This window comes from Salvelinus namaycush, chromosome 40 (genome assembly GCF_016432855.1).
Source record: "Salvelinus namaycush isolate Seneca chromosome 40, SaNama_1.0, whole genome shotgun sequence".
Lineage (NCBI taxonomy): Eukaryota > Metazoa > Chordata > Actinopteri > Salmoniformes > Salmonidae > Salvelinus > Salvelinus namaycush.
Window position 1 is genome coordinate 701,707 of NC_052346.1, and position 25,871 is coordinate 727,577.

The following is a 25,871-nucleotide window of genomic DNA, read 5'->3' on the forward strand; positions in this document are numbered from 1 at the left end:
CTGCACGGAGTCGCATTAAGAGAAATACCACACAACCATGTTTACAAGCGAAAACACTGGAATTTTAGATGTAATCTAGACCTCAAATATGCTAATAGAAATCCTCATTATTTCTATTATAGCCTACACTTTCTTGTCCTGAACTTCTGGCTTTGTGACAATGACCAAGAGCAGCTGCTCTCATATTTGACAGCTTCAACGCAGTTACACCCCCGACTGCAAAACATCAGCTATGCGGGTGTCGGGTATCGCTGGTTAATGCTTGATCTGATTGAATCAAGGCCTAAGACTGTCAGACGCATACTTATAATAACCCTCCTGTTGGGAATCATCTAATTGTTCCATGAGGTCACCCACCACCCTTCTGGAGTACTTATGGTATACACTGACCTCTTTAGAGAAACCTAAACCCCTGTTCTCTACTTAGTGTCAGAGCTGACGTAGTGCACTCAAAGAACTGAGCCATTATGGGCCCAATAAAGAGAAGAATTTGTCTATCCCTACTGCTCTGAGATCAGAGGTCAGGTTTTTTGCCTTCCCACAGAGTGTCCCAACTGGTGAGGGTCAGAGGTGCGTAAAAGTAAATGTATGTTCTTAACATGTTCCCCAAAGTCTCTCTCTCTCTCTCTCTCTCTGTCGATCTCTCTTTCTCCCTTTGTTTCTGTTCTAATTGGGATCCATATGACATGTTTTATGCTTGTGTCAGGTGCTAGAAGTTTTGTTTGTGCTTTTTCAGCTATGGGAATGCTGACTCATGCGCACCAAAGCCAGACGTAGGTATTTTCATGGTGTTGCTGTGCTAGTCGAGTCCCTATCCGTTTACTGTACTGTGAATCCTTGTGTTATTTCAATGTACCAGAGAATTATGTGGCATTTCATAAAACACATTTTATTTGAACAAGTTCCATTCATTTTTGCAAGATAAATCTTAAGAACAGTACATACCAACATATTAATAACAAGAGACCAACTATCGTATAAATGGACTAAAAACGAAGAAACAAACCAGAAAGCTTTCTGAACAAAAATGTAATTTGACCTCACTAAATACAGAAATAATGTAACATCCAGTTAGATAAGCAATGAAAATAATCCAATCTTACACTTCTGAGACACTTCGTACATCAGGAGAGCTGGAGCTGTATAGTTTATGGAAACATAACTTCCAGGGACAACAACCATTGTATAATTGGAAGAGGAAACAGAGGACCAGGGTTTTGTTCAGTAGGCACAAAACAGAATAAAACTTTTGATGCTTAAAGAGATGGGGAGGTACTATGTCAACTTGTCGTTTCCATTGCAAAACGTTTTGCTACGTTTTTTATGCCCTAATGAACACAACCCAGGAACAAGCGATAGACAGAATGACAAAACAGAGTGGCAACGTTATCGAGAGATAGATGTGGGACTGGAGAGATTGTCCTGCTGACTTGTAGAAGTCTCTAATAATAATACAAATATGATAATGACAATAATAATGGTAATAATGAAAACAAAAGAGGGGAGAAAGACAAAAGAGATATATTAGTAACATGTTGGAGAATTCATCCCCCCCCAAAATCTGAAGAGGAGAGAGTACAGCACAAACTTTACATTTTTCATCTTGATCCTTATTATATTTTCATTATGTGTTTATGATATTTTGTAGAAAAGATTAAAACGGCTGTTTTGTGGATGATGGTGCAGGTGATAAGCAACTTAGTGTCCTTTGTGAAAACATGGAGATTTCAAATAGTTTCCTCGTTTTTAAGGTGAGGTGGGACAGTGGCAAACAATGAGCCACACTTACCCCCAGTACAGTTGCTGTCTGCGAATGAGAGGCCCCCATTGGCTAGCAGTCGATGATTGGCATACAGCTCATTGCCATTTGGCTCATCAGGCCCGTTATGATTAGCCCGTTGGGCAGTATTGCCATAGTGCTGGGCTGTGATTGGGCTGAGCTGGTCAGTGTTTTCACAGAGGCCCGCTTCCAGATGTTCCGGTTTCTGAAAGTTTTGGTCCATCACCATCTGTAGCTCTGAACTCAACAGGGGAACACAGAGGCATCGCCTATGGTGGGAAGCTGACAGCTGAGCTAATACATTTTAAACATTCATTAATAATAATGTGTTAATGTGGATCTTTGAGCGGTCTTTGAAACTGAACCAAGAAGATAAACTATAGTTTGGTTGAAAATAAGGGGGGAAATAAGGGTCGTAAAATAAAAGCATAATTAAGAGTGTGTTGGCAACAGAGAAGTATCAGAGGAATGAGCCATATGAGAAACGTATACACCTTTACATGATACTTTCCAGGTCTTTGCTCAAACCGTTCGAACTTCTAATTAAACAAATTCATCTCTCCAGAATTAAGTCTCTCACTGTTGCCGCCTGTTATAGACCCCACTCAGCTCCCAGCTGTTCCCTGGACACCATATGTGAATTGATTGCCCCCATCTATCTTCAGAGTTCGTTCTGCTAGGTGACCTAAACTGGGATATGCTTAACACCCCGGCCGTCCAACAATCTAAGCTAGATGCCCTCAATCTCACACAAATTATCAAAGAATCCACCAGGTACAACCCTAAATCCGTCAACACGGGCACCCTCATAGATATCATCCTGACCAACTTTCCCTCCAATAACACCTCTGCTGTTTTCAATCAGGATCTCAGCAATCACTTCCTCATTGACTGCATCCGTTATGAGTCCGCGGTCAAACGACACCCCTCATCACTGTCAAACGCTCCCTAAAACACTTCTGCGAACAGGCCTTTCTAATCAACCTGGCCCGGGTATCCTGGAAGGATATTGACCTTATTCTGTCAGTAGAGGATGCCTGGTTGTTCTTTAAACATAATTTCCTCACCATCTTAATTAAATAAGCTGCCCCTTTAAAAAAATGTAGAACTAAAAACAGATATAGCCCTTGGTTCACTCCAGACCTGACTTCCCTCGACCAGTACAAAAACATCCTGTGGCGTACTGCACTAGCATCGAATAGTCCCCGCGATATGCAACTTTTCAGGGAAGTCAGGAACCAATACACACAGTCAGTTAGGAAAGCAAAGGCTGGCTTTTTCAAACAGAAATTTGCATCCTGCAGCTCTATCTCCAAAAAGTTCTGTGACACTGTAAAGTCCATGGAGAATAAGAGCACCTCCTCTCAGCTGCCCACTTCACTGAGGCTAGGAAACACTGTCACCACCGATAAATCCACGATAATCGAGAATTTCAATAAGCATTTTTCTACGGCTGGCCATGCTTTCCTCCTGGCTACCCCAACCCCGGCCAACAGCTCCGCACCCCCCGCAGCTACTTGCCCAAACCTCCCCAGCTTCTCCTTCACCCAAATCCAGATAGGAGATGTTCTGAAAGAGCGACAAAACCTGGACCTGTACAAATCAGCTGGGCTAGACAATCTGGACCCTCTTTTTCTAAAATGATCTGCCGCTATTGTTGCAACCCCTATTACTAGTCTGTTCAAACTCTCTTTCGTATCGTCCGAGATTCCTAAAGAATGGAAAGCTGCCGCGGTCATCCCCCTCTTCAAAGTGGGAGACACTCTAGACCCAAACTGTTACAGACCTATATCCATCCTGCCCTGCCTTTCCAAAGTCTTCGAAAGCCAAGTTAACAAACAGATCACTGACCATTTCGAATCCCACCGTACCTTCTCCTCTGTGCAATCCGGTTTCCGAGCTGTGCAATCCGGTTTTGAGCGTGGCTGCACCCCAGCCACGCTCAAGGTACTAAACGATATCATAACTGCCATCAATAAAAGACAGTACTGTGCAGCCGTCTTCATCGACCTGGCCAAGGCTTATTCTTATCGGTAGACTCAACAGCCTTGGTTTCTCAAATAATTGCCTCGCTTGGTTCACCAACTACTTCTCAAACAGAGTTCAGTGTGTCAAATTGGATGGCCTGTTGTCCGGACCTCTGGCAGTCTCTATGGGGGTACCACAGGGTTCAATTCTCGGGCCGACTCTTTTCTCTGTATATATCAATGATGTCGCTCTTGCTGCGGGTGCGGGTGGGCGGGTGATTCCTTGATCCACCTCTACACAGACGGCACAATAATGTATGCATCTGGCCCTTCTTTGGACACTGTGTTAACAAACCTCTAAATGAGCTTCAATGCCATACAATACTCCTTCCGTGGCCTCCAATTGCTCTTAAATGCTAGTAAAACTAAATGAATGCTCTTCAACCGATCGCTGCCTGCACTCGCCCGCCCGACTAGCATCACTACTCTAGACAGTTCTGACTTAGAATATGTGGACAACTACAAATACCTAGGTGTCTGGCTAGACTATACTCTCCTTCCAGAATCATATTAAGCATCTCCAATCCAAAATTAAATCTAGAATCGGCTTCCTATTTCGCAACAAAGCCTCCTTCACTCACGATTCCGATCCTACCGATCCTCGACTTCGGTGATGTAATTTTCAAAATAGCCTCCAACACTACTCAGAAAACTGGATGCAGTCTATCACAGTGCCATCCGTTTTGCCACCAAAGCCCCATATACCACCCACCACTGCGACCTGTATGCTCTCGTCGGCTGGCCCTCGCTACATATTCGTCGCCAGACCCACTGGCTCCTGGTCATCTATAAGTCTTTGCTAGGTAAAGCGCCACCTTATTTCAGCTCACTGGTCACCATAACAACACCCATCCATAGCACGCGCTCTAGCAGGTATATCTCACTGGTGATCCCCAAAGCCAACACCTCTTTGGCCGCCTTTTCTTCCAGTTCTCTGCTGCCAATGACCTGAACTAATTGCAAAAATCGCTGAAGTTGGAGACTTATATCTCCCTCACTAACATTAAGCATCAGCTATCTGAGCAGCTCACCGATCGCTGCAGCTGTACACAGCCCATCTGTAAATAGCCCATCCAACTACCCACCTCATCCACATATTGTTTTTATTTACTTTATTTTGCTCTTTTGCACAACAGTATTTCTACTTGCACATCATCATCTGCACATCTATGATTCCAGTGTTAATTTGCTAAATTGTACTTTCTTCGCTTCTATGGCCTATTTATTGCCTTACCTCCTTACTCCATTTGCACACACTGTATATAGCTTTTTCTATTGTTATTGACTGTACTTTTGTTTATCTCATGTGTAACTCTGTGTTGTTGTTTTTTGTCGCACTGCTTTGCTTTATCTTGGCCAGGTCGCAGTTATAAATGAGAACTTGTTCTCAACTGGCCTACCTGGTTAAATAAAGGTGAAATAATAAAAATACAACATATTAACCTATTCCACTATTTGGTTCAACTAACCAATCACCCAATACACCATATTCCCTGACACATTGTTACAAAACTCATCATGAACCATTTAAAACTGTGTATATTGCATTGAACAGAAAACTATTTGTAATTAACTGATGCTCAAACACTTGATATGCCCGGAGTAGCAGAGCAACTGGAAGTCCATTACAGCTCTGTTACAGAGCTGCTCAAGGTAGCTAGCTAAGTGCCTGCACACAACTCAGCCTTGGGCTGGCACCGCCAGTCCATTTGCAGCCATTTACTGCATGCCCACTCTGGCTGGATCAATAACAGAGATAAAGACGCATTTAGCGTTAAGCAGCACAACTATTCCAGGAATGAGCTGCTCTGTTAAAGTGAGTCAGCATGGAGATCCTAATGCTCACCCCCTACCTCTTCGAAAAAACACCCACATTTCTCATTGCTTCACAGCTGAGGTAATAGCTCTGCAGAAGATGGCTCATTTGAGTCCAATGGTATTTCTGTCCAATTTATTTGAATTGTGTTATTTCACACACTGCCTCCGCATTTGTGGGACTTTCAATAGACTATGGTCCAATCCATGTAGTTTAGGTTAATCAGTTCTAGAGTATAGAGCATGATTTATTATAAAGATGATTTATTGTATTCTATTACAGTTATGTAAATTATATATACAGTACCAGTCAAAAGTTTGGACATACTTACTCATTCAAGTATTTTTCTTTATTTTTACTATTTTTTACATTGTAGAGTAATAGTGAAGACATCAAAACTATGAAATAACACATATGGAATCATGTAGTAACCAAAAAAGTGTTAAAAAATCGAAAAATATGTTATATTTGAGATTCTTCAAAGTAGCCACACATTGCCTTGATGACAGCTTTGTACACGCTTGGCATTCTCTCAACCAGCTTCATGAGGTAGTTACCTGGAATGCATTTCAATTAACATGTGGGCCTTGTTAAAAGTTAATTTGTGGAATTTCTTTCCTTCTTAATGCATTTGAGCCAATCAGTTGTGTTGCGACAAGGTAGGGATTGTATACAGAGGATAGCCCTATTTGGTAAAATACCAAGTCCATATTATGGCAAGAACAGCTCAAATAAGCAAAGAGAAACGACAGTCTATCATTACTTAAAGACATGAAGGTCAGTCAATACGGAACATTTCAAGAACTTTGAACGTTTCTTAAAGCGCAGTCGCAAAAACCATCAAGCGCTATGATGAAACTGGCTCTCATGAGGACCGCCACAGGAAAGGAAGACCCAGAGTTACCTCTGCTGCAGAGGATGAGTTCATTAGCGTTAACTGCGCCTCAGACTGCAGCACAAATAAATGCGTCACAGAGTTCAAGTAAAAGACACATCTCAACATCAACTGAACAGAGGAGACTGCGTGAATCAGGCCTTCATGGTCGAATTGTTGCAATTGCCCTCCCCCCTCAAAAAAAAGGGAAATCATATGAAAATATATTGCATTGTTAGAATTTATACCCTCATACTCCTGTTCTGGTGTGTATCTAGTAGCAACTATTAGGGTACTCATGAAATGGCTGATGGGAGGTGGGCATTATGGTGGTACCTTTCACAGTTGGCGGAATGAAGGTGCTCTGCTTCCTCTGTGCCGAGGACAAATCTGCACCCTGGAGCTGATGGGAAGAGAGGAGTAAACAAAATAAAAAGATCTAGTTTCACTCCAGCTATTTCAAGATGACAAGAATCAAAGGTACCGGGTGAGACGTGCCTCCATAAAATAACCTCTCAAGAAACCACGTGCCTCCATAAAATAACCTCCCAGAGGACTGCTGAAATGATGTCTAGAAGAAGGAAGTCTATCAGACTCTAGTATTACACAACTAGTATTACACAACACAATGATTGTCCGTGAATCAGAAGGTTTCTCATGGCAATATTCCACAGCACGTCACATACGTACAACATTGGTAAAAACCTGCAAAAAGGGATCCCTGGCGCTTGACGATAGCATCCAATCCCAATCTAACCCATAGGCCTTACCCCTCTGCGTTTCCTGTAGATCTAGAAGGATTGGATAGGTGTAAGCAGCATGGTAATAGTTAAACTTTGTTGTCACGAAAGTCTTGAAATTTTGGCCATGTTGTTTATGTTTACACCTCTCCAATCCTGACAGATATAAACAAGCACCTAGGGGGTTAGGGGCTAGTTGTTAGAAATCAGTTTGGGATTGGGTGTGAATGTAGTAGATGATGGTATAAGTCAGAATCCTCACCCTACATATAGACAATAGTCCAGGGTGAAGTTTCCCAACTCAGCAAAAACAGAAACATCCATTTTTCAGGACCCTGTCTTTCAAATAATTCGTAAAAATGTATATAACTTCGCAGATCTTCATTGTAAAGGGTTTAAACACTGTTTCCCATGCTTGTTCAATGAACCATAAACAGTTAATGAACATGCACCTGTTTGATCGGTTGATAAGACACTAACAGCTTACAGACTGTTAAGGTCACAGTTATGAAAACTTAGGACACTAAAGAGGCCTTTCTACTGACTCTGAAAAACACCAAAAGAAAGATAACCAGGGTCCCTGCTCATCTGCATGAATGTGCTTCTGGCATGCTGCAAGGAGGCATGAGGACTGCAGATGTGGCCAGGGCAATAAACTGCAATGTCTGTACTGTGAGACGCCTAAGACAGAGCTACAGGGAGACAGGACGGACAGCTGATCGTCCTCACAGTGCCAGACCACGTGTAACAACACCTGCACAGGATCGGTACATCCGAACATCACACCTGCGGGACAGATACAGGATGGCAACAACAACTGCCCGAGTTACACCAGGAACGCAAAATCACTCCACCAGTGCTCAGACTGTCTGCAATAGGCTGAGAGAGGCTGGACTGAGGGCTTGTAGGCCTGTTGTAAGGCAGGTCCTCACCAGACATCACCGGCAACAACGTCGCCTATGTGCACAAACCCACCGTTGCTGGACCAGACAGAACTCTCTCTCACCAGGGGTGATGGTCAGATTCGCATCCATGGTCGAAGGAATGAGTGTTACACCGAGGCCTGTACTCTGGAGCAGGATCGATTTGGAGGTGGAGGGTCCGTCACGGTGTGTCACAGCATCATCGGACTGAGCTTGTTTTCATTGCAGGCAATCTCAAAGCTGTGCGTTACAGGGAAAACATCCTCCTCCCTCATGTGGTACCTTTCCTGCATGCTCATCCTGACATGACTCTCCAGCATGACAATGCCACCATCATACTGCTCATTCTGTGATTGATTTCCTGCAAGACAGGAATGTCAGTGTTCTACCATGGAGAGAGCCCGGATCTCAATCCAATTGAGCACGTCTGGGACCTGTTGGATCGGAGGGTGAGGGCTAGTAGGGCCATTCCCCCCAGAAATGTCCAGGAACTTGCAGGTGCCTTTGTGAAGAGTGGGGTAACATCTCACAGCAAGAACTGGCAAATCAGGTGCAGTCCGTGAGGACGAAATGCACTGCAGTACTTAATGTAGCAGGTGGCCACACCAGATACTGACTGTTACTTTTGATTTTGACCCCCCCTTTGTTCAGGGACACATTATTCCATTTCTGTTAGTCACATGTCTGTGGAACTTGTTCACTTTATTTCTCAGTTGTTGAATCTTATGTTCATACAAATATTTACACATGTTAAGTTTGTTGAAAATAAACGCAGTTGACAGTAAAAGGACATTTCTTTTTTTGCTGAGTTTATCTAGGATCAGCTTCCCCTCCCCGAATCCCAACCTTAACCATTAGTGGCGAAAATGAAAAACTGACCGAAGATCAGTGTCTAGGGGCAACTTCACCCTACACCAAATAGAGTATCTTTACTTACATCTTCCATACTACTGCTTGTTGTCCGCTTCTCATCTGCTTCTAGAAGAAAAAGGGAAACAAGCACACTGATTTGGAAAAGGAGGTGGGTATACAGTTTTCAATTACATATATGTGAAAAGGGAATCTTACCAATGTAAGTAGTATTCCAGCCCAGAGGTCACAAGTAGATTCCATTTCATTCTAAACATGCATGAAGCATAACTGATTTCTAGAAATGTCTACAGCATTGAGAATAAAAATTTTGCACATCCAGTCCCCTGCAAAATTATTTACACGCTTGATAAAGAAGTATACAATTTGACATCATATATTATACACAGTGCATTCGGAAAGTATTCAGATCCCTTGACTTGTTCCACATTTTGTTAAGTTACAGCCTTATTCGAAAATGGATAAAATATAAATGTTTTATCATCTATCTACACACAATACCACATAATGACATAGCAAAAACAGGATTTCAGAATGTTTGCAAATGTATTAAAAATAAAAAACGGAAATATCTTATTTACATAAGTATTCAAACCCTTTGCTATGAGACTCAAAATTGAGCTCCTGTTTCCATTGATCATCCTTGAGATGATTCTACAACTTGATTGGAGTCCACCTGTGGTAAATTAAATTGATCGGACAGGATTTGGGAAGGCACACACACCTGTCTATATAAGGTCCTACAGTTGACAGTATATGTCAGAGCAAAAACCAAGCCATGAGGTCGAAGGAATTGTCCGTAGAGCTCAGAGACAGGATTGTGTCGAGGCACAGATCTGGGGAAGGCTACCAAAACATGTCTGCAGCATTGAAGGTCCCAAAGACCACAGTTCTTCATTCTGAAATGGAAGAAGTTTAGAACCACCAAGACTCTTTCTAGAGCTGGCCGCCCGGCCAAAATTATCAATAAGGGGAGAAGGGCCTTGGTCAGGGAGGTGACCAAGAACCCAATGGTCACTCTGACAAAGCTCAAGAGTTCCTCTGTGAAGATGGGAGAAACTTTCAGAAAGACAACCATCTCTGCAGCACTCCACCAATCAGGCCTTTATGGTAGAGTGGCCAGACGGACGCCACTCCTCAGTAAAAGGCACATAAAAGGCACACATACAGGCACCTAAAGGACTCAGACCATGAGAAACAAGATTCTCTGGTCTGATGAAACCAAGAATGAACTCTTTGGCTGGAATGCTAAGCGTCACGTCTGGAGGAAACCTGGCACCATCCCTACGATGAAGCATGGCAGCATCATGCTGAGGTGATGTTTTTCAGCGGCAGGGACTGAGAGACTAGTCAGGGTCGAGGAAGAGATGAAAACCTGCTCCGGAGCGCTCAGGACCTCAGACTGGGGCGAAGGTTCATTTTCCAACAGGACAACAACCCTAAGCACACAGCCAAGACAAGGCAGGAGTGGCTTCGGGACAAGTCCCTGGATGTCCTTAAGTGGCCCAGCCAGAGCCCAGACTTGAGCCCGATCTAACATCTCTGGAGAAACCTGAAAATAGCTGTGCAGCAACGTGCCCCAACCAACCTGACAGAGCTTGAGAGGATCTGCAGAGATACTCCCCAAACACAGGTGTGCCAAGCTTGTAGCGTCATAACCAAGAAGAATCGAGGCTGTTATCACTGCCAAAGGTGCTTCAACAAAGTACTGAGTAAAGGGACGGAATACTTATGTAAATGTGATATTTCCGTTTTTTTTGTTTTAATACATTTGCAAACATTTCTAAAAACCTGTTTTTGCTTTGTCATTATGGGGTATTGTGGGGTATTGTGAGGGGGGAAAACTATTTAATCCATTTTAGAATAAGGCTGTAACGTAACTAAATGTGGAAAAAGTCAAGGGGTCTGAATACCTTCTGAATGTGATGTATATACAGTACCAGTCAAAAGTTTGGACACACCTACTCATTTAAGGGTTTTTCTTGATTTGTACTGCATTGTATAATAATAGCGAAGACATCAAAACTATGAAATAACACATATGGAATAATGCAGTAATCAAAAAAGTGTTAAATAAATCTAAATACAAAGGAGATTCTTCAAAGTAGCCACCCTTTGCCTTCATGACAGCTTTGCACATTCTTGGCATTCTCTCAACAAGCTTCATGAGGAATGCTTTTCCAACAGCCTTGAAGGAGTTCCCACATATGCTGAGCACTTGTTGGCTGCTTTCCTTCACTCTACGGTCCAACCTATCCCAAACCATCTCAATTGGGTTGGGGTCGGGTGATTGTGGAGGCCAGGTCATCTGATGCAGCACTCCATTACTCTTCTTCTTGGTCAAATAGCCTCAATGTATGTTGGGTCATTGTTCTGTTGAAAAACAAATGACAGTTACACTAAGTGCAAGCCAAATTGGATGGCGTATTGCTGTAGAATGCTGTGGTAGCCATGCCGGTTAAGTGTGACTTGAATTCTAAATAAATCACCAACAGTGTCACCGGACAAAGCACCCCCACACCATCACACCTCCTGCTCCATGCTTCACGGTGGGAACCACACATGCGGAGATCATCCGTTCACCTACTATGCGTCTCACAAAGACACGCCGGTAAGAACTAAAAATCGCAAATTTGTCTCATCAGACCAAAGGACAGATTTCCACCGGTCTAATGTCCATTGATTGTGTTTCTTGTCCCAAGCAAGTCTCTTCTTATTATTGGTTTCCTTTAGTAGTGATTTCTTTGAGGCAATACGACCAGTTGATGTTGACATGCGTCTATTACTTGAACGTTGTGAAGCAGTTATTTGGGCTGCAATTTCTGAGGCTGGTAACTCTAAGGAAATACCCTCTGCAGCAGAGGTAACTCTGGGTCTTCCTTTCCTGTGGCGGTCCTCATGAGAGCCAGTTTCATCCTAGCGCTTGATGGTTTTGGCGACGCACTTGAAGAAACTTGAAAAGTTCTTGAAATGTTCCGTATTATAGTAATGATGGAGTGTTGTTTCTCTTTGGTTATTTGAGCTGTTCTTTCCATATTATTTACTTGGTCTTTTACCAAATAGGGCTATCTTCTGTATGCCACCCTTACCTTGTCACAACACAACTGATTGGTTCAAACGCATTAAGAAGGAAAGACATTTCACAAATTAATTTGTAACCTTTTCTGAATAGGGGGTGCTGTTTGCACTTTGTAATAATTTCGTTCCCAAATTAAACTGCCTCGTACTCAATTCTTGCTCGTACAATATGCATATTATTATTACTATTGGATAGAAAACACTCTCTAGTTTCTAAAACCGTTTGAATTATATCTGTGAGTAAAACAGAACTCGAGTTGGAGCAATTTTCCTATGAGGAAGTGAGAAATCTGAAATCTGCAGGCTGTTCTGAGGTCGGTTTATTAATTTGCATGTCTTCTATTGGTTGAGATGCACTGCATACGCCTTCCCCTGGATGTCAGCGAATAGTGAGAATTGAAATGGAGTTGCTAGGCAGATCTGAGGCCTTATAAATGGGCTGGCAACGTGGGGTCCTCCCTTTCTTCTCTTCGCCATGACGCAAGACAGACCTCAGGATGGCGTTCTAGAAAGCTCCCATTATAGCCCTTAGATATATCCGGCTCTGATTTTATTCGATATAGGTGTTAAAGACATCATAATGTTGTTATTTTAAACCGAGTTATATCAGTTTATATCAGTATATTGCGATTTTCGGGTATTTATTTGTGCTGCGTTCTAGGGAGTTGGACACGTCTGGCCCACATGGCTAATGTTTACTGCTAATTCCAACGTTGAAGGCGACAATCTACAACCGAGCAACGATTCTTTTGGAAAAAGGACAACTTGCCCAAGATTCTGATGGGAGCTCATCAAAAAGTAAGAACTATTTATGATGTTAATTCGTTGTTCTGTTGAAAAATGTAAAACTCATATTCCGCCATAAATTTCGGTGCGGTCTCGCTTTAACGCACGCTGTATGTCGTAGTAACGTTAATTTTAACGTTAATCTAACACAGCGATTGCATTAAGAACTAATGTATCTTTCATTTGCTGTCCAACCTGTATTTTTTAGTCAAGTTTAAATTTAGTTACTGATTAGATTAGGTGCCTCTCCCAAGATTTCTCCCAACATATTGTTGGCAGCTTGGCTACTATTCTCATTGTATAACCACGATTTGTGCCGCTAAATATGCACATTTTCGAACAAATTCTATATGTATTGTGTAATATGATGTTATAGGACTGTCATCTGAAGAAGTTTGAGGATGGTTAGTGAAAAAATTAATATCTTTTGCTGGTTTATTCGTTATCGCTATTGTTGGCTTGAATCAATGCTGTTGTGTGGTTGGCTATTGTAGTAAGCTAATATAATGCTATATTGTGTTTTCGCTGTAAAACACTTAAAAAATCTGAAATATTGGCTGGATTCACAAGATCTTTGTCTTTCATTTGCTGTACGCTGTGTATTTTTCATAAATGATTTATGATGAGTATTTAAGTAATTCACGTTGGTCTCTGTAGTTATTCTAGTTGCTTTGGTGAGAGTTGTGATGGTGGCTGCAATGGTAAACTATGATTTATACCTGAAATATGCACATTTTTCTAACAAAACATATGCTATACAATAAATATGTTATCAGACTGTCATCTGATGAAGTTGTTTCTTGGTTAGTGGCTATTTATATCTTTATTTGGTCGAATTTGTGATAGCTACGTATGCAGGAAAAAAATGGTGGAAAAAAAAAGTTGTGTCTTTTGCTATCGTGGTTAGCTAATAGATTTACATATTGTGTCTTCCCTGTAAAACATTTAAAAAATCAGAAATGATGGCTGGATTCACAAGATGTGTATCTTTCATCTGGTGTCTTGGACTTGTGATTTAATGATATTTAGATGCTAGTATTTACTTGTGACGCTATGCTAGGCTATGCTAGTCAGCTTTTTTACTGATGGGGGTGCTCCCGGATCCGGGATTGTGATGAAGTAGAAGTTAACAAGGCACACCTGTTCATTGAAATGCATTCCAGGTGACTACCTCATGAAGCTGGTTGAGAGAATGCCAAGAGTTGCAAAGCTGTCATCAAGGCAAAGTGTGGCTACTTTGAAGAATCTCAACTATAAATATATTTTGATTTGTTTAACACTTTTTTGGTTACTATATGATTCCATATGTGTTATTTCATAGTTGTGATGTCTTCACTATTATGTAGAAAATTGTAAAAATTAAGAAAACCCCTTCAAAGAGTAGATGTCAAAACGTTTGACTGGTACTGTACTGTATATGCAATATAAAAGTATTAAATAGTACAAATACTGAGCTGTTAGTGTATGCAAAAAGAAAATAGGTAAATCATATTATATTATGCTAATAAAATTGCTCAGAGAAAAATATTATGTTTAACAAGTAATACAAAACAAACGAAAAAACATAGGTGTCTTAATTATTTTCACCTCTGTTTTCAATACTTTGCGCACCCTCCCCTTATGATTGTAACAGCACTTAGCCTTTTTCTACTGTATAACGTTTTATGAGATTGAAGAGCACATTGGGAGGGATCTTAGACCATCCTCCATACAGAATCTTTCCTGACCCTTGATATCCTTCGGTCTGTGCTTATGGACTGCCGCTTCAATTCAAATCACTGTTTTTCAGTGGGGTTTAATTCCTGAGACTGAGACGGCCATAGCAAAATGTTGATTTTGTTGTCAATTTACAATAGCTAAACTTAAAAAAGTGTTATGTTTATGCAGATTTTATTTTGTTAGATATTAGTTATATGAATCTTTAGGGAGGCCAATCATTTTGATACCTACCTTTTTTAGATAAAAAAAATCTTTCTCTGCAAAATAAATGTTTTGTTTTAGTTGCATACAATTAATATAGCTCAGTTGTTGTATTATCTAATTTACACAGCATTTTTTGCTCGCCTTTATTAAGGGTGCCAATAATGTTGGAAATGATTGTATGTACTGTACATATTTTAATAGATGTATGTTTTGAAAAGAAAACGAGAGAGAGAAGAGACAGAACAGTCTGCATCACCCGGCCTCACCTTACTACAATCTGAAGTCAAATATCTACTGTTTGCTGATGATCTGGTACTTCTGTCCCCAACCAAGCAGGGTCTACAGCAGCACCTACGTAGATCTTCTGCACAGATTCTGTCAGACCTGGGCCCTTACAGTAAATCTCACTAAGACAAAAATAATGGTGTTCCAAAAATGGGCCAGTTGCCAGGACCACAAATACAAATTCCATCTAAAAGCTGTTGCCCTAAACATCAGCACCACAGGTAACACACCACACCACACCACACCACACCACACCACACCACACCACACCACACCACACCACACCACCTCAATCATTCCTTCAAATCAAAGCACATTAGATCACATTTTATCTAGCCTTTTGCTCAGTGCAGATGTGGCCTCCCACTGGGAACACACTGGTTGAATAAACGTTGTTTCCACGTCATTTCAACTAAATTATGTTGAACCAACTTGGAATAGACATTGAATTGACGTCTGTTTGTAGTGGGCTGTAATCCATGGCTTCTGGTTGGAGTATGTACGTACAGTCACTGTAGGGACGACGTTGTCAATGCACATATTAATGAAGCCGGTGACTCTACAGCAGCACCAAAATGAAATGGAATAAATTCATACAAGATTGAAATGGCTATGAAATCATATAAACAAATTCATGTTTGTTTGCTAGTTGCGGCACAATGATCTTTACCATCTCGATAGGGATACAGGTCTACTACTGTAAGTCCAGGAAACACATGACGATTAAGAACCCGCCCTGGTATTTCTGGAATTAACAGTGACAAGTCATCTGGCAGGAGAGAATCAGCAACCTGACAAAGAGATACTCTATTTGACAACAGCTTTGGATAAGACAGGGGCCCTAACCAGAGGTTGGAACCAGTTCAGGGAACAGAACTGAAATTCAAAAAAGAAACTAAGTAACAGAAACAGAACCGGGAAAAAGTGTGGCAGAAATTCCATCAGGAACATGTGAACTTTCATGTGCCTTAATAACTTGTATGCCATCTGTAAATACGAGTAACATTATTAAATTACCAGCCTAGTTGGTTTATCCACGGGAAAAGACAGGAACCTTCCCGCTAGCCTTGATTGGCTGAGATAATGAAAGCTGATACCTTTTTCACAGTAAGGTCGACACCTGTTGTATTCGGAGCATGTGACAAATAAACATTTGATTTGATTTAATGGATCAATGCCGAGAGATGAGTTCGGATTGGTCTGCCATGTAGCGCGCTTCTATCTATAACATGAGCTGGTCAGTATGTGTAGGTAATCCTTTCTAACCTGTATATTTTTTTAAAGATATCACTTATTAGAACTGCAAAAGTGTTGTTCTCCACTTTCTGGAGGACTGAGTTTTGAAATCAGGGGAATAGTCTTATATAGACATCATACACACTCTCACTAAATCACATCCAATATCATACACATGAACCTACTCAGATTTACTAAACACATAATATCTTGTCTTAGTTTGTTAACATCTGTGGCATTGGCTCACAGGCAAACAGGGAAGGGAATAAAACAAATATTGCTAGAACCTATTTCTTGAATTCAAAATATCAGATATTTGAAAGCTCTAGTTTTGGCCGTCATAAAATCTCTGATGGAAGTAACTTTACAAACACTAAGTATGGTCAATTTAGACTGAGAATAGTATCTAGTTATGTTAAGGGGTGAAATAACTATAGCCAGTTATAATTGTAACTGTTTAGCAGATTATAAAAAAAGATTATCAGTCTTACATGGCTAAAAGAAAAGGAATATAACATATACTGATTACAGGAAACTCACTCCACATCCTTAGATGAAGTTGCGTGGATAAAGGAATGGGGTAGTGAAATAATTTTCTGTCATGGACAAAGGAACTCAAAAGGTGTGATTATATTAATTAACAAAAATTTTCGATCTGAATGTGCAAATAGTCAGGAATAATTCGCAAGGAAGGTGGATCCTTTTGAATATTAAAGTGGATGAAAAAGAGATTTGGCTCATTAATCTATATGGTCCAAATCAGGATGATCCATGCTTCTTCAAAAACATTTATACCAATTTATTGAACTTACAGGCAACAAATGATCATTATGGTAGGATACTATAACTGTCACGCCCTGACCTTAGAGATCCTTATTATTCTCTATGTTTGGGTAGGTCAGAGTGTGACACTGGTGGGAAAATCTATGTTTTCTATTTCTTTGTGTTTTTGGCTGAGTATGGGTCCCAATCCGAGGCAGCTGTCTATCGTTGTCTCTGATTGGGGATCATATATACGTTGTCATTTTCCTTTTGGGTTTTGTGGGATCTTGTTTTCTGTATAGTTTATTTTGCATTACAGAACTGTGCGCGTTCGTTTTTGTCGTTGTTATTTTGCTTTTGGTGTCATCAATAAAAAGAACGATGTACGCCGACGACGCTGCACCTTGGTCCAGTCATTCCACAAACGAGAGCCGTAACAATAACAAAGCGTTAAGTACCTCAATGGACCTTAAAGGTAATCACTCTACAAACTATCATCACCGTGCCCTTAAGGAAATCACAAATATTATGGACACTGGATATTTGCAAACTAAAAAACCCTGACCTAGTGAGATATACATGGAGGAGACTTAATCTAGTTAGTTGTCTTGACTACTTTCTTGTCACTTTTTCTCTTGCATCAAAGGTTAAAAAAGTTTTAATAGGAGACAGAATGTGATCGGATCATCATCTAATTGGCCTTCACATAACTCTTATATATTTTCCACGTGGACGGGGATATTGGAAATTTAATTAAAGTTTACTGGAGGACAACTTATTTTTAACTAAGACAAAATTATTTATAACAGAATTTTTCCAGTATAATATAGGTTCAGCAAATCCCCTTATTGGGATACCTTTAAATGTGTCAAGGCTTTGGGTAACTGGTGAAAAGGAGTCAGGCGCAGGAGAGTTGAGATGCGTGGACAAGGTATTTAATACACCAGTATAGAAACAATACAACGGTGCGTGAAATATACCGGTACCGCGAATAAACGGGCGTAAATACAAAACCCGGCAATAAAATACCAGCCGTCAGATACAGCCATCAACATAGAACAAACACGCACACAAACATGGGGGAAACCAGAGGGTTAAATAATGAACATGTAATGAGGGAATTGAAACCAGGTGTGTAAAAACCAAAGACAAAACAAATGGAAAATGAAAAGTGGATCGGTGATGGCTAGAAGGCCGGTGACGTCGACCGCCGAATGCCGCTCGAACAAGGAGAGGGACCGACTCCGGCGGAAGTCGTGACAAAATGTACCTTCAGGGGTCATTCAATTCAATATTCATCAATAATAAAAAAGCAGTTTCTTGCTAAAGAGTGTGGCGGATGAATCAGAATTAGTTGGGTAACATAGATAATTAAGATGTCTTATCTGCATAATATGCTTATGTGATATACTTGTTATTAGAATGTATCCCTTTGGACTCTGGTGTTGGCAGTTGCACTTCTTCCCTCAGCTGGGGCTCAGTCACTTGGGGCCCAGAGAGGGGAGAGGTCAGGCTTGCCTTCTACATGTCTCTGGTGCTATGCAGAATATCAGAAAGGGAAGAGGACAGGATGGAACATTGTCTTCATATGTGAATGTGTCTTTACCTATTCTTAAACCATGTGAAGGGATGGCGTGATTAATGGGGAACCAATTACTTGTCTCCACAATGTCTGTGCGCAAGTCACTCCCTCCTTTGGCATTGGGGGGAGGTGTATGGCAGTGTATGGAACCATTGTATGTCCTCTCTGATGTTGCACTTATCCTGGGATAGCATATGACCTAGAGACTCACTCCCCTCAGTGAGCTTGTCCAGGAGTGGGGTCAAGAAGGGGTTTTACTTGAGATGGGATAATCTAGATTTGACAATTGAGTTATGCCATTGGATGAGCTAATGTTTCTGTTCTATACCGTACCAGGAAGAGACGGTTCCAGTTTGGAGTAGGAGGACCAGACACTGGTCTATACAATAAACTGTTGACATAGCAGATCCTGTCTGCTATGTATTATAGATATCTTTCATACAAATCTTAACCTTTTGACCATTCTATGTATCTGTTGTTCGTCATGTAGGTTGAGAGGGGTGTATCTTGGCTATAAAAGATCTTTGTACTTTTGTGTTGTCACTCAACGGTTAATTAGAAATAGGGAATCATTGAAAGTCAATGCTATTGCAGAGCTCTTATTAAAGATGTAGTTTAAGTATAACTCAGACTGATGTGTGAAGTTTGTTTCTCCTCATTTGGTAATACAGAAATTAACCACCACAAGAGACAAGACTAACAAGGGAAATCCATTAACTAACAGTACAAGTAGATAGCAATAAAAACGATACCACAGAGATACAAAATAAGTTAGAGGAAAAACAAAAAGAACTTGAGGAACTTTTTCCAGAACGATCTCAAGTAAAATATTACAAAAATAAAGCTAACTGAATGGAATATTTTTTGAAAAATGCACAAAATGATTCCTTTCTCCAATACAGGGACGCTAACAAAGAATTTGCAGAAACTTGTTACTGAAGACATCATCTATGATTCTCCGAATGAAATTTTAAGAGGAAGCTAATTATTTGGATGAATATGTATGAACTTTCCAATTTGTAAGTCGCTCTGGATAAGAGCGTCTGCTAAATGACTTAAATGTAAATGTAAATTTTAGCAGCTCTCTTTTCCTTCTCATCCTCTCCCACTGAATGAAGATTACGGTAAGGAATTCTTTCCAAATAATATAAAACATTTCAAATGAACAAATGTACAGAAAGATCAGTGTGAAAAGCCAAATTACAGAGGAATAACTTTTTCAGGCTATTAAATCCTTTCAATCTGGAAAAACCCCAGGGCTTGATGGCATACCGGTAGAGGTATATCAAGCCTTTTTTGATATACTAAAAGCTCCATTGTTACACGGAAGCCAAACCGTGCGCCATCATGCATAAATGTATTTTGTCCCCCCACACCAAACGCGATCACGACACGCAGGTTAACATATCAAAACCAACTCTGAACCAATTACATTCATTTGGTGACAGGTCAAAAAGCATTAAACATTTATGGCAATTTAGCTAGCTAGCTTGCACTTGCTAGCTAATTTGTCCTATTTAGCTAGCTTGCTGCTGCTAGCTAATTTGTCCTGGGATATAAACATTGAGTTGTTATTTTACCTGAAATGCACAAGGTCCTCTACTCTGACAATTAATCCACACATAAAATGGTCAACCGAATCGTTTCTAGTCATCTCTCCTCCTTCGAGGCATTTTCTTCTCTTGACTTTAAATTGCGATTGGAACTTTCTTAAATTAGGTGCATTACCGACACTGACCTCGTTCGTCTTTCAGTCACCCACGTGGGTATAACCAATGAGGAGATGACGCGTTTGTAACTGCTTCTATAAACCAATGAGGAGATGGGAGAGGCAGGACTTGTGGCGCAATCTGCATCAGAAATAGAACGGACTTCTATTTTAGCCCTTGGCAACGCAGACACTCGTTGGCGCGCACGACCAGTGTGGATGCAATAATTGAATAACCTAGATTTAAAATGTATTTTGCAACACACGTGCAGTGTAGTCAGCCTGTTAGATTGTTGTAACTACTCCTATAGAAATGGTAGTCTGTCAGGTACTCAGCGGGAATTTCTGATTTCCCTATTATTAAAACAAGACCCAGATGGCAAATATAAAGACCCAGTCTATCTAAAAAACTGGAGGCCCCTTACACTTCAATGTTGTGATGCAAAAATACCAGCGAAATGCATAGCACTCAGAAATAAAAGGTATTACCAGGTATTGTTCATTCTGATCAGACAGGTTTTTTTAAATGGACGATACATTGGCGATATATACTAGAAATAATAGAACATAATGAAACATCTAAGAAGCCAGGCCTTAAAATCAGATCCAATAACATTAGAGGATTAGAAATCCAAGGCTTAAAAACAAAGGTATCCATGTATGCTGATGACTCAAGTTTTATATTACGTCAGCAAGCTAGATCCCAGCAATGTCTCATTGAAGATCTAGATAACTTTTCTGTACTCTCTGGACTAAAACCTAATTATGATAAGTGTACAATATTATGGTGAAGTAGACATAATTGCTTTTCATATCACAAAATATATAAATATGCTCGCCACAATGAATTTCAATAGAATACTTGTAAAAATAGACAAGATCCTGCAACCATGGAGAGGTAAATACCTGTCTATTTATGGAAAAATTGCCCTGATTAACTCCTTAGTCATATCTCAGTACCCTCACTTACTTATGGCGCTGCCTACTCCTGATGAGTCGTTTTTCAAATTATATGAGCAAAAAATATTTCGCTTCATCTGGGACGCTAAACCAGACAAAATAGGCACGATAGGCAACGTGCCTATCTATTTAATGAATATGAATTGGGTGGGTTGAGATTATAAAATATAAAAGCACTAAACCTCTCTCTAAAAGCTTCACTTATTCAAAAGTTGTATTTGAACCCTAAATGTTTCTCAAGTAGATTACAAAGAAAAGCTCATCCATTGTTTAAAACTTCTTAGGGATAGGGGGCGACATTTTCACTTTTGGATGAATTTGTGCCCAAATTAAACGGCCTCGTACTCTGTCCTAGATCATATAATATGCATATTATTATTACTATTGGATAGAAAACACTCTGAAGTTTCTAAAACTGTTTGAATTATATCTGTGAGTAAAACAGAACTCATATGGCAGGCAAACTTCCAAACAGGAAGTGAAAATTCTGAAATGGGTCGCTGTGAAAGGCATCGCCTATTCAATTGCCTTATATTTATGGATCTGTATGCACTTCATACGCCTTCCACTAGATGTCAACAGGCAGTAGAACGTGGAATGAAGCATATAGCTTCATGTGGGACCGGATGAGAGCCTTTGGAGTGACAGGTCAGGCAGATTGCCAGTTCTTGGCCACGCACAGAGGGCATGTGATGTCTTTGTCTGCACTGCGTTAGATAGACATGAAGAAATGCTCCGTTTGGGACGTTATTGGATATATATGAGAAAAACATCCTGATGATTGATTCTCAACTGAGTTTGACCAGTTTATTCGACTTGTAATACCACTTTTTGAAGTTTTCGTTCAACGTTTTTGTTCAATTGCACAAGTGTTTGGACACGTGTACTACACATGCTAGCCAAAGTTGCTAATCTGACAGAAGTAATGGACATTATAAAACAAAACAACGATTTATTGTGGAACTAGGATTCCTGGCACTGCATTCTGATGAAAGATCATCAAAGGTAAGGGAATATTTATGGTGTAATTTCGTATTTCTGTTGACTCCAACATGGCGGACAACATGTTGTCCTTACAGTCCAAGATGGCGTAGCAGTGTAGGTGTGTTTTGTTTCGTCCTCTCGTGTACTTTTGTATTTTTCGTATTTTTTGTATATATTTAAAAAAAAAATCTATCTCTTTTCGATTTTTAATACGATTATACCTTCCGGTAACCTACCTCACCCAATGTGATACGGAATCGCTATTATTTTTCTACTTTTTTAACTTTGGAACACATTCAAGAACCCCAGTAGCTAACCAGCTAATCAGCTACAAGCTATTTAGTCATTTTTAGCCACTGCTAGCAGCTTTTACCTTCTGCACAGACACCAGCCCTGTTATTAGCCTGGATATTACTCACCAATTTACCAGCATCAGACTGTCTCTCCACAACAACGCCAGATTCCTGCCGTAATCCCTGAGCCACTACTTCTGATCCTCACAGCTAGCTTGCAGCTAGCGCCACTGCCACGAAGCTAGCACCAGTTAGCAAACAAAATTCTACAATACCTCTTTCGCCATCTGGCTTGGATTCTCTGTCGACACGGCGCCCCGCCGCACCACCACGTCTGGTCTGCCGACGAATACCCCATCCGCTGTGCCCTCAACCGGCCTCCGTCTGAGCAGACCCCCTCCGTCTGAGCAGACCACCCCCGGGCTACTAACTTTAAACGCCGCGTGCTAGCGTAGTGGCGGCTTCCCTGCTCCATCGACGGCTGCCCCCCGGACACTATGATCACTTGGCTACATAGCTGATGCCTGCTGGACTGTCCATTAATTCACGGTACTCCATTCGGTTTATTTGTGCTTTATCTGTTGGCTCTGTGTTTTAACTCAGGCTCTGTGTTTAGATAATCCGACCCTCTCTGCCTAGTCATCGCCATTTTATCTGCTGTTGCTGTGTTAGCTGACTAGCTGCTGTTATCCCACCTGTTGTTTTAGCTAGCTCTCCCAATCAAGACCTGCAATTACTTTATGCCTTACTGTATGTCTCTCTCAAATATCAATATGCCTTATATACTGTTGTTCAGGCTAGTTATCATTGTTTTGGTTTGCAATGGAGCCCGTAGTTCCACTCCCCGTACCTCTGATACCTCCTTTGTCCCACCTCCCACACATGCGGTGACCTCACCCATTGAGACCAGCATGTCCAGAGATACAACCTCTCTTATCATCACCCAGTGCCTGGGCTTGCCTCCGCTGTACCCGTGCCCCACCATACCCCTGTCTGCACATTATGCCCAGAATCTATTCTACCACGCCCATAAATCTGCTCCTTTTATTCCTTGTCCCCAACGCTCTAGGCGACCAGTTTTGATAGCCTTTAGCCGCACCCTCATCCTACTACTCCTCTGTTCCTCGGGTGATGTGGAGGTAAACCCAGGCCCTGCATGTCCCCAGGCACCCTCATTTGTTGACTTCTGTGATCGAAAAAGCCTTGGTTTCATGCATGTCAACATCAGAAGCCTCCTCCCTAAGTTTGTCTTACTCACCGCTTTAGCACACTCTGCCAACCCTGATGTGCTTGCCGTGTCTGAATCCTGGCTTAGGAAGGCCACCAAAAATCCTGAGATTTCCATACCCAACTATAACACTTTCCGTCAAGATAGAACTGCCAAAGGGGGAGGAGTTGCAATCTACTGCAGAGATAGCCTGCAAAGTTCTGTCATACTTTCCAGGTCTATGCCCAAACAGTTCGAACTTCTAATTTTAAAAATTAATCTCTCCAGAAATAAGTCTCTCACTGTTGCCGCCTGCTACCGACCCCCCTCAGCTCCCAGCTGTGCCCTGGACACCATCTGTGAATTGATCGCCCCCCATCTAGCTTCAGAGTTTGTTCTGTTAGGTGACCTAAACTGGGATATGCTTAACACCCCGGCAGTCCTACAATCTAAGCTAGATGCTCTCAATCTCACACAAATCATCAAGGAACCCACCAGGTACAACCCTAAATCCGTAAACATGGGCACCCTAATAGACATTATCCTGACCAACTTGCCCTCCAAATACACCTCTGCTGTCTTCAATCAAGATCTCAGCGATCACTGCCTCATTGCCTGTATCCGCTACGGGTCCGCGGTCAAACGACCACCCCTCATCACTGTCAAACGCTCCCTAAAACACTTCTGCGAGCAGGCCTTTCTAATCGACCTGGCCCGGGTACCCTGGAAGGATATTGACCTCATCCCGTCAGTTGAGGATGCCTGGTCATTCTTTAAAAGTTACTTCCTCACCATATTAGACAAGCATGCTCCGTTCAAAAAATGCAGAACTAACAACAGATATAGCCCTTGGTTCACTCCAGACCTGACTGCCCTCGACCAGCACAAAAACATCCTGTGGCGAACTGCAATAGCATCGAAGAGTCCCCGCGATATGCAACTATTCAGGGAAGTCAGGAACCAATATACGCAGTCAGTCAGGAAAGCAAAGGCCAGCTTTTTCAAGCAGAAATTTGCATCCTGTAGCTCTAACTCCAAAAAGTTCTGGGATACTGTAAAGTCCATGGAGAACAAGAGCACCTCCTCCCAGCTGCCCACTGCACTGAGGCTAGGTAACACGGTCACCACCGATAAATCCGTGATAATCGAAAACTTCAACAAGCATTTCTCAACGGCTGGCCATGCCTTCCTCCTGGCGACTCCAACCTTGGCCAACAGCTCCGCCCCCCCCCCCGCTGCTACTCGCCCAAGCCTCCCCAGCTTCTCCTTTACCCAAATCCAGATAGCAGATGTTCTGAAAGAGCTGCAAAACCTGGACCCATACAAATCAGCTGGGCTTGACAATCTGGACCCCCTATTTCTGAAACTGTCCGCCGCCATTGTCGCACCCCCTATTACCAGCCTGTTCAACCTTTCCTTCGTATCATCTGAGATCCCCAAGGATTGGAAAGCTGCCGCGGTCATCCCCCTCTTCAAAGGAGGAGACACCCTGGACCCAAACTGTTACAGACCTATATCCATCCTGCCCTGCCTATCTAAGGTCTTCGAAAGCCAAGTCAACAAACAGATCACTGACCATCTCGAATCCCACCGTACCTTCTCCGCTGTGCAATCCGGTTTCCGAGCCGGTCACGGGTGCACCTCAGCCACGCTCAAGGTACTAAACGATATCATAACCGCCATCGATAAAAGACAGTACTGTGCAGCCGTCTTCATCTACCTGGCCAAGGCTTTAGACTCTGTCAATCACCATATTCTTATCGGCAGACTCAGTAGCCTCGGTTTTTCTAATGACTGCCATGCCTGGTTCACCAACTACTTTGCAGACAGAGTTCAGTGTGTCAAATCGGAGGGCATGTTGTCCGGTCCTCTGGCAGTCTCTATGGGGGTACCACAGGGTTCAATTCTCGGGCCGACTCTTTTCTCTGTATATATCAATGATGTTGCTCTTACTGCGGGCGATTCCCTGATCCACCTCTACGCAGACGACAGCATTCTGTATACTTCTGGCCCTTCCTTGGACACTGTGCTATCTAA

The 25,871-nt window shown here is 41.6% G+C and overlaps 1 protein-coding gene across 1 annotated transcript in view; it reads right to left on the reverse strand.

Annotated features, from left to right (window-relative positions):
* Window positions 1-1,544: 1,544 nt before the first annotated feature.
* LOC120033162 (protein phosphatase 1 regulatory subunit 1C-like) overlaps window positions 1,545-25,871 on the reverse strand; it is a 30,398-nt gene continuing 6,071 nt past the window's right edge. Inside the window, exons 3-6 of the mRNA XM_038979446.1 lie at window positions 24,405-24,409; window positions 6,834-6,900; window positions 1,790-2,017; window positions 1,545-1,561 (exon numbers count right to left, since the gene is read on the reverse strand). Of these exons, the coding sequence (XP_038835374.1) occupies window positions 1,545-1,561; window positions 1,790-2,017; window positions 6,834-6,900; window positions 24,405-24,409 (317 nt within the window). The remainder of the gene's footprint in view (window positions 1,562-1,789; window positions 2,018-6,833; window positions 6,901-24,404; window positions 24,410-25,871) is intronic.